At 38.7% G+C, this 9,485-nt stretch overlaps 1 protein-coding gene across 1 annotated transcript in view; it reads left to right on the plus strand.

Annotated features, from left to right (window-relative positions):
* NEK5 (NIMA related kinase 5) overlaps positions 1-8,584 on the plus strand; it is a 95,369-nt gene extending 86,785 nt beyond the window's left edge. The window contains exons 21-23 of the mRNA XM_036747401.1: positions 4,462-4,576; positions 8,366-8,479; positions 8,515-8,584. Of these exons, the coding sequence (XP_036603296.1) occupies positions 4,462-4,576; positions 8,366-8,479; positions 8,515-8,584 (299 nt within the window). The remainder of the gene's footprint in view (positions 1-4,461; positions 4,577-8,365; positions 8,480-8,514) is intronic.
* Positions 8,585-9,485: the final 901 nt, after the last annotated feature.

The raw sequence follows: 9,485 nt of genomic DNA on the forward strand, positions 1-9,485 counted from the left end.
CTCACCCATTTTTCACACTTACCCAGGGTCAGATTTTATATTCCTGGGCTCAGAGATCACCACAGATGGCAGATGCTTGCTCCTTGGAAGGCTATGGCAAATCTAGACAGCACACTAAAAAGCAGATAGTCAAAGCTATTCTTTTTGTTTGTTTTCGTTTTTTGGTTAGGGCAATTGGGGTTAAGTGACTTGCCCAAGGTCAAACAGCTAGTAAATGTGTCAAGTGTCTGAGGCCGCATTTGAACTCAGGTCCTCCTGACTCCAGGGCCAGTGCTCTACTCACTGCACCACCTAGCTGCCCCCAAAGCTATGCTTTTCTGGTAGTAACGTATGGCGATGAGAGCTGGATGACAAGGAAAGCCCAGCACCACAGAATTGATGCTTTCAAATTGTGGTGCTAGAGAAGACTTTTAAGTGTCCCTTGGACAGCAAGGAGGGCAAATGTATTAATACTTAAAGAAATTAATTCAGGCTATTCACTGGAAGGTCAAATACCTGAAGCTGAAGCTTTTGCCACATAATGAGATCAGACTCATTAGAAAAGACCCTGCCATTGGGAAAGATTGAAGGCAGAAGGAAAAGGGGAAGGCAGAGGATGAGATGGATAGATGGTGTCATGGAAACAACAAACATGAACTTGGTACAGACTTCAAGAGATAGTGAAAGACAGAAGGGCCTGGCCTGATGTGGTCCATGGAGTCACAACGAGTCAGACACAACTCACAACTGAACAGCAACAGAGTTTTTCATTGCATTGTTCAGCAAAACAAGTCAGTCTTGATGAATTTCCAATAAGGTGAACTCTCACAACGGTACTTGAGTACGCACAATGGAAAAAGCACTGGAGTCAGAGAATCTGGGTTAAAATCCTGTCTTTGATGCTAACTACACATGGGATAGGCAAGTCACTTAACTTCCCTGAGACTCAGTTTCCTCATTTGTAAAATGAGAAGGCATCTGAGGTCCCTTCCATATTTAGCATTATGATCCTATGAACTGTGATTCTATGACTTTTTTCAAATCTTTCCCAGATCTCTGTGTCAAAAGTTTTTAAAATATTAACTTTAAATACTAAGGGATTTAGCAAATGCCGGTGTAGTTGAAAGCCTTCTTTGCCAAATGGCTAGGTTGTACAATGGATAGAGCTCTGAATTTGGAGTCAGGAAGACCTGAATTCAACTCCTCCCTCAGACACTCAATAGCTGTGTCACCTTGGGCAAGGCAATGAGTCTGCCTCAGTTTCCTCATCTGAAAATGAGAATAATATCACCTACCTCACAGGATTATTATGGTGATCAAAGGAGGTAGCATATGTAAAGGGCTTTACAAACCTTAAGGCGATATATACATGCTAGCTATCATTAAGCCACACCTCTGAGAGCTCAAATAGACCCCTATTTGGAATGTTCTGAGAATCTATTCTCATCCACCAGGGAAAATAGACTGACTGGGGGGTAGAAGGGGCAGGACAGTGGGAAGCACCAACTGCCTCAGTACTTGTAGAGAACACATATATGCTGGGAATTCCAATGATCTTCTACAGATAAGTTAAACATTTCTTTTACACACAGCTTCACACTTAATGAACAATATAGCTATATGGAAAATAGAAGTACATTTTAATATTGCATTATGCAATACATATGTTATATATTTGTGTACGTGTATTATGTGTATGTACGTCTATACATTTTGACATTCTGTTACCAAGTAGAACCTATCCATTCAATGTCAAATTTTGCATACTTGGTCAATGATGTTCATTTTCTTTGTGTTCTATTCATCTTTGTTTCTATCCCATTTGTACATTTCCTATTACAATTTTGAAGTGCTCAAGGTCCTTATGAAGACCCTGCACATGAATCCTATTGGTGATAGCTACACTCATCAACCTTGACAAATAGATTTGTGGGCAGTTCCATAATTAGTTTACATCTGCATTTTAATTCTTCTAAAGGAACCCTTCTTAGCAGGGATTCTTAATCTGGGGACCACAGATGGATTTCAGGGGTCCAGGATATTGTTTTTAAAAAATATTTTGATAATTATATTTCAACATATTTGTATTCTTTTATCTTATGTATTTTATTTTATTCATTTAAAAACCATACTCTGAGAAGGGGTCCATTGACTTTGTCCAACTTCCAAAGGAATCCTTGACACAAAAGGTTAAAACCCCTTATTTATTATGAAGATGATCTCTTTCCTCTACCAGTCTTTATGAAGTAGTTGCATATATAGCTAAAACAGGAATTATCCTAAGATGAAAAGTAAAGAATTTTGCATTTCTATAGTCAATCCGTAGCTCATTTACTTGCCTGTCTCTTGAGCCACTGTAAAACACAACTTCCTAAAACTAAAACTGAAACATGTCCGATTCCTTTCCCTTGGTCTGTCTGCTCTCACTGCAACTAAGTAGCAAGAATGCACAAACTAGATTCACTTTCACTGTACTTCAGGAAATTATACAAAATATCCCCTTGGGATTAAACATACTGGTTGACATAGGAAAAAAAAATCTTTAATCTCGTGTTTGGAGCAACTTCAGATTATATTTTATTCTCATTTCCCCATCATTTTCACATTTTAAAATGTCGAGAAAAGGAAGAAATGCCCTAAAAAGTAACATAAAATATTAGGAGTAATTGGAAGCTATTTATGTAATATTCAAGGCTCTCCTCAAACGTGGGCTCCCACAGAAGCTAGTCTAGGTACATTGTTGGTGAGTTCCCTAGCATCCTTTAGTAAGCTCCCCATAGGATACACGAGTTCAAAGCAAACGAGATTTTAAACACTAGAGTGAAATAAACGGCCAGAAAGATTTTCCTAACACACTAGTTTCCATACTATTAAACACACAACTAAGGAGAAAATCACGCCTGTGATATTGGTGTCGAACCGTGCGTAGCTCCTTAGCTGTTTATCTTCCGTACCCCTTCCTAATCAGCGCTTCCAACAGATGATCCTTGCTGAGTCCCTTTTCCCACTGGGAGCCGCCGTTGAGCTGCTCTCCAGAGTAGGTTTACTAAAAGCCACACATTTCCTTTACCGAGCAGCTGTTGGCCCCGCTAGGAATCAAACGCAAGGTGGAATCCTGGCAGGGACACAGCGGAGAGCTCTAAGCACACTATTTTTATCACTCACAGTGCCAGCTAGCAAGCTCGCTCGCTAGCGAAGCCATGACGTATCCCTTTGAACTACAGGCTCTGTTCCCACTCGTTTGGACTCCCTCAGTCTAATTCATACCTTAGTTATGGTCAGAAAATTTCTTTTAATTTCTATCATAACCTGGTCTTGGCAAATCATTACCAGAGGAATCCATTTAACAAAACAGCGAAAGAGTTGAATGAAGTTGAATGAAGTGAGGATTTTCTCCGCAAACCTCTATCATGTTTCTTGGATTCTATGCAAATCACAGGGGATAGAGGGAGGAGACTGGAAAGGGTTAGTCATAGCTGCTCTACACTTCCCCCTGTCTCCCAGCAACAGAATAACTGCCTTTCTACATAAAATGTATTTAAATGAGCTGCTGTCAGTTCTGGAATAACAGTGCTGATTGAGACAAATAGGCAGAGAGTTAAGCAATAATTTACATTTACCCCGGAAAAAGTTTTTCTATACCAAATTCACATTCCAAGTTATGGCTGGCTTTAATTAGTACATTAAAGGTAGTCTTCATTCTCTGAGCACACGTTAACTGATGATAAGTAAGAAGGACTTGGACTTTTGTTTGGTGGCAAAGGCACCCTGGGATTCAAAGTCCAACTCAATTAACCTGTGTAGGGGAGGAGCCACGTGTGGATAATCCCCTGGTAAAGTTATTCCTGGTAATGTTGCTTTGGGACGTTGAACAAACTGTAATACCTGCTACCTACCACAAGAACCAAATAAAAATCATGTCAGTGATAGATTCATAGAGAGTAATAATATTTATATTAACACAAAAACACAATAGCTGAGATTTCTATAGTGCATTAAAGGTGTTTAAAGTGCTTTACGTACAGTCTCTCATTAGTTCTTTACAACAAGCCTTTTACTGTGGTGTTTTTTCTACTACAACATGCTGACTCTAAAAATGCTGTCATAAAAGCTAATGTTTCAGTTATAAATTGATAAATGGGGGTTCTGTGGTAAACATTCTACCTCTTATGTGAACACAGCTTTAATCTAGGTAAATGGTGGTAGCCAAAACACTTCTTACAAATTAGAGAAAATTCGATGCTGGGTGCTTTTAAATCTCCATTATTTCCTTTCCCGCCTTGCCAGTTGGAAAGGAATGCTTTTAAAAAATTTACTAAATAATCATAGAAAAAATAGTGTGGCCAGGATCTGGGTGGGAGCTCTTCATAATCATTAATGAGTGATGTCACCAGTAATGTTATGGGAACAACAGGAAATCTTAGAGAATTGTAGAGGTTCCTTGTTTTAATAAAGTACAAATTGATCTTTGTGTTTCATTAGTGGAAACATTAAAGTACTGGCTTCCCCATGATGAAAAGGAGGGGAAGGTGGAACCAGCCTCTGCTACTGATGTGGATGAAGAACCACTGGAGTCTAGATCTGATGATGATGATACGTAAGTGACTGAAATGAAAGACTGGTAGAAAGGTAAACCACCATAACTGGGATGGAAAAGAGTACGTCTAAATGAACAAGCATTTTCCCCCTTTCCCTCCCCTCTAAAAAAGTAATCTGTTCAGTAGTTTAAACACTGATACCCAGATTAATCTGTACTTTGTTCCAAGGAATTTCACTGTACATCTGGAAAATGGAATGATAGTTGGGCCTTTGCCAATTTAATAACTAGATTTAAAATACTGATTCACTGATAAAGGAAGAATGAAAGCTCACCCCTTCCAAAATTTACATTTTATGAATTGGAATTCAAAGAATATTTTTAAAGATATAGAGAGGACCTAGGAGCTTATCTAATCCAATACTTTATTTTATGGATAAGAAAGCAGACCAAGAAAAGTTAAGATTATGCATCCAAGATTATGCAACTAGTTGCTGCCTGACTATTGTAACAATCTTGCTAGCAGCTGCTGTGGGGGTGTAAGATCCACCAACAACCAGCACCCAGAAAGCTGTGAACACAGATTCCTTGATCTGCTCTACTAAGTAAAGTAACTTAAAGGGGTTAACAATCTCAGTTTAATGAAACATACAAATATGTCTCTGATGAACAGTAACAAAGGCTGAAATTTAAGTAGTATTTTTGCACATGTTATATCATTGGAGCTTTGGAAGAATCCTGAGAGAGGTACCACAGGCATTATTATCCCTATCTGTAAGATGGGGAAACTGAGACTCAGAGAAATTAAGGATTTGTTTGTGGTCACACAACTAGTAAATGTTCAAGTTGAGATAAGAGCCCAGGCTTTTTCTGATTCCAAACCTAGCATCCCTTCCACTGGCAGAAGCTAAGAGACTCATCCAAGGTCACATAGCTAGTTGCTGGCTAGCTAAGCTATGCTTTAATGTTGTTTTTCCCCCTGGGATGTGTGACAAATGCTGTCAGTTATATAAAGCTAAGTGCTATAAAGCAGAGAGACCCATACGGTTTTTGTTTTTGTTTTTTATTAGGACAAGATATTACTGACATTTCATTTTACTGATTAAAATTCTCCAAGTCTTTTCTTATACATAGGATTATTAGCTAGAATTTTCACGGGCATTTCTGAGAGATGTAAGGCAGTTCTGTGTAATGATTATATACGTTTCAGTGAGAACATTAACATTTGTTGTAGTTCTCTAATATGTGTTGGTTACTATTATAAATTTACTTGTAATTTTTAAATTTAAAATGTTAAATGAGAGATTTTATAAATCTTGGAGAGAGAGGCATGGGGAAAGACTCCGAGAGACATTTATTGACATCCATAGAAGAATGGCAGCATTGAGAGGCTTCCTACTCAAGGTCAGAGCTTCTCAGCCCACATTGAATATTAATCAGTTTAAGTGAGGAAATAGGAAGGAGAGTAAAAAGAAGAGTTTATTTCTTTGATAGCTCTGCAGGATACTTTGTGAGATGGAAGAAAGGAAAAGGTGCCATCGGGTCATGTTCTCCAAGCCACGGGAAGTAGATAGAGAATTGGACTCCAAGTTGGGAAGACCCAAGTTCAAATCTTCCTAAGACACTGGCTTTCTGATCCTTGGTAAATCACTTAACCTCTATGACCCTTAGTCTGTAAAGTGGGGATAATAACACCTACACCATGCAGCTTCTGTGAGGATCAGATATATAGGTGAAAGACTTTGCATATATGAAATATATGCTACTGTTGCTGCTACCACCCTGGATAGAGCTTGGGTATGGTGGGAAATTGAAAAAAAAATTCAAGCCATTGGTGTGTCATTTAGTAAACTATCCTTTCAATCCCGCTAGGTGATTCCCAGACTGGGTTTGTGATATGCAGAATGTTTCAGCTCTAGAAAGGAATGCTATGAAATTCTCAAAGGAATAATTTTTAAAATATCTATTGTATGTATACAAGGTGTCTCAAAAGTCTTAACGCAGTGTGGTGGGTGAAAGATGAAATGACTAAGGAAACAAAGGTGAGAGCTCCTGAGCATACAGATTTATTAAGCAATGCATGTCAATTGACCAACAGATTGGGACCAGTAACCCTTAGCTTAGGCACTGAATCCCAACACAGGGGGAGACACTTTTACGCATTAAAAACAATTAATCACATAAGACCAATTAATTCAGAGAAAAAGGATACAAAATTAGGTTTCTAATTTTGGATTTCGAATAGGAGGAAAGAATAGGGAGAGCAAACCGGAGCAATTCCTTGAAATCAGAAAAAGAGGTGTTCCTTTCCTTCCAAGTATCCGTATCCATATTCAGTGAAAGGTACAGGAAACAATACCTGACCGATCAGTTTGGCATCAGTTTTCAGGTAAGACCTATGGGTTGTTTGAGACGTACAATTGTGAGAAAACTCCTGGCATCAATCTTTGGATCTGGATAAGGGTCTCTAAGCCACAGGCGGAGGTGGTCCAGCTTCCCAGACACACAGGGCTAGGTTCAAACAATACAATAAGGTTTTTCTCACAATTCACACAACTGAATAAAGTTTTCTCACAGGACAGAAGTTGGATTAGACCGATAACTGGATAGAAAAGGGAGCTGAGCTAGCTCCAGAATTGAGTCACAAGATGGAGGCAGTGTGTTTCAATTCCTCTTACCACCTAGTGTTCTAATTCCCTCAGTACTACAGTAAGCCATATGCACAGCTATACAACCCTATAGCAGTTGGTTATGAGTAAATATTTTCTATAAAGGTTTGTATGCACATGTAGTTCTATGCACATGGTATGAAGGATAGAGCATTTCACTTGGGGTCTGAAAGATCTGGGTTTGAATCGTGTCTCAGACACTTCCTAGCTATCGAACTCAGGCAAAACTCTCTACATAGATCAGCCTTGGTTTACTTGACTATAAGTAAAATAGGGATAAAAATAACACAACCTTCCAGGGTTGTTATAAGGCCCAAAGAAGATTAACTGATGTTTTCTGAGCCAGCTGGGTGGTGCAGTGCAGCGAATGCTGGATTTGGAGACAAGAAGGCCTGAGTTTGAATCCAGCCTCAGATACTGAGTAGCCCCAGGGCAAATCACTTCCTCCACTGGTGTACTCAGTCTCAGTTTCTTCATCTATGAGATGGGGATAATAATAGCACTTACTTCATAGTATTGCTATGAGGATCCGATATGATGAACTATGTAAAGGTCTTTGCAAGTCTTGAAGAGCTCTAGAAATTCTAATATATGTAAAACATTTTGCCAACCTTAAAGGATCAAATGAGTTAATATTATAAAGCCCTTAGCACACTGTCTTGTAGTAGACACTTAATAAAAGCTTTTTCCCTTTCCCTGTAGCAGGCTATATTAAATGACAACTTGTACTTTTGAGGGAATTTTGTTTGTTTGTTTATTGAATTTATTTATTGAGTACATTTACTAAGATACTGTGTTAGGTTTGGAGGTGGGTAGAGAGAGGAATACACGGATAAATCCGATGTATTCCCTACCCTCAAGAACCTTAAAACCTACTAGAAAATTTTCATGAAGTCAGATGGACAAAGCCTTACACAAGTTTCTCATCTCCACAATGACTGTTAATCATTAACCTAGCTGAAGAAAACGTCCCTTCCTTTTCCTAAGTCTTTTACTCTCTTAGCATTAGACTCTGGTATTTCCAGGTTATTAATCCACTGTTTGTTCAGTAATGCCTTAGAGTCTTGAAAGAGTTTATACAACTTATAGAGAAGGGCTTGCCTGGGAGCTGACTCCAATGAATACTTATTCCTTGGTACTTTAACATGATAAAATTAACTTTTCCTTTTGAACACTTCAGAAATTTTGAAGAATCTGAAGATGAGCTGAGAAATGAGGTGATGGAATCTCTAGAAAAGCTTGCAGTTTCCAAAGAGGAAGAAGCGATGCCAGATCACCCTAAGGATGAAGAAAAGTCAGAAGGAGACCATGTGACTGACCAGACATCAGGGAGTCAGAAGGAGACCATGTGAGTGACCAGACATCAGGGACACCAAATCAACGTTTAGAGGAGACCTGAATTCCATCTAATGCCAAAATTTGTGTTGTAGACAAAGAGAAGGAAGGAACAAAGGAAGGAAGGAAGCACATAAGTGTGGTCACAGTATCATGTCTGAAATAATACTGTAGCATCTCAGCTCTGCTATATGATTTAAATGCATGTTACAGACATTATTTTTGCTTCATTAGCTCTCTAATGAGAAAGGAGTGTGGGGAAGTGGATAGAGGGCTAGCCTCTGAGCCAGGAAGATGCATGCGCAGATACCACCTCTGACACATACTGGCAACGTGATCCAAGGCAAGTTACTCAATCTTGCCAAGTCTCTAAGGATATAAGGAGCAGAGAAGGTCCATTGATTTGTCTTGGTTGAAAGAGTTGAGCACCAGGAGCTCCTTAACTCAATGAGGTCTCAAATATAAGCACATTATAAATTCTTGATGTTAATCCATCAGGCTTCAGTCCAATCTGAATATTACAGTGCTGTGAGAAATGATGAGTATAATGAATACAGAGAAGCATAGGAAGACATATGAACTGATGCAAAGTTAAGTAAGCAGATCCAAGAAAATACTATGCACAACGAGTATAGCAACATAACTGGAAATAACAACCACCACAAAACAATACTGGAGGACGTGAAATTGTAATAATCAAGTGATGAGAAATAATTTAACCTACCTTTTTGGAGAGGTGTGAGGCTATGGATGTGAAACACTGAATATAATGTCAGACTTTTTTTTTTTATGTCTTTGTTAGTTTTACTAGCCTCTCCCTCCCGCCTCTTTTATTCTTTGTTATATAGGGGATGACTTCTGGGAAGGGAGATTTATGTTATGTAAAAACAAAATATCTCAATAAGCATTTCTTTATAAAAGATAATTGAGGTTCCAAATATGGTGACCTGAAATATGCTCATGAA

Source organism: Trichosurus vulpecula, chromosome 2 (assembly GCF_011100635.1).
Source record: "Trichosurus vulpecula isolate mTriVul1 chromosome 2, mTriVul1.pri, whole genome shotgun sequence".
NCBI lineage: Eukaryota > Metazoa > Chordata > Mammalia > Diprotodontia > Phalangeridae > Trichosurus > Trichosurus vulpecula.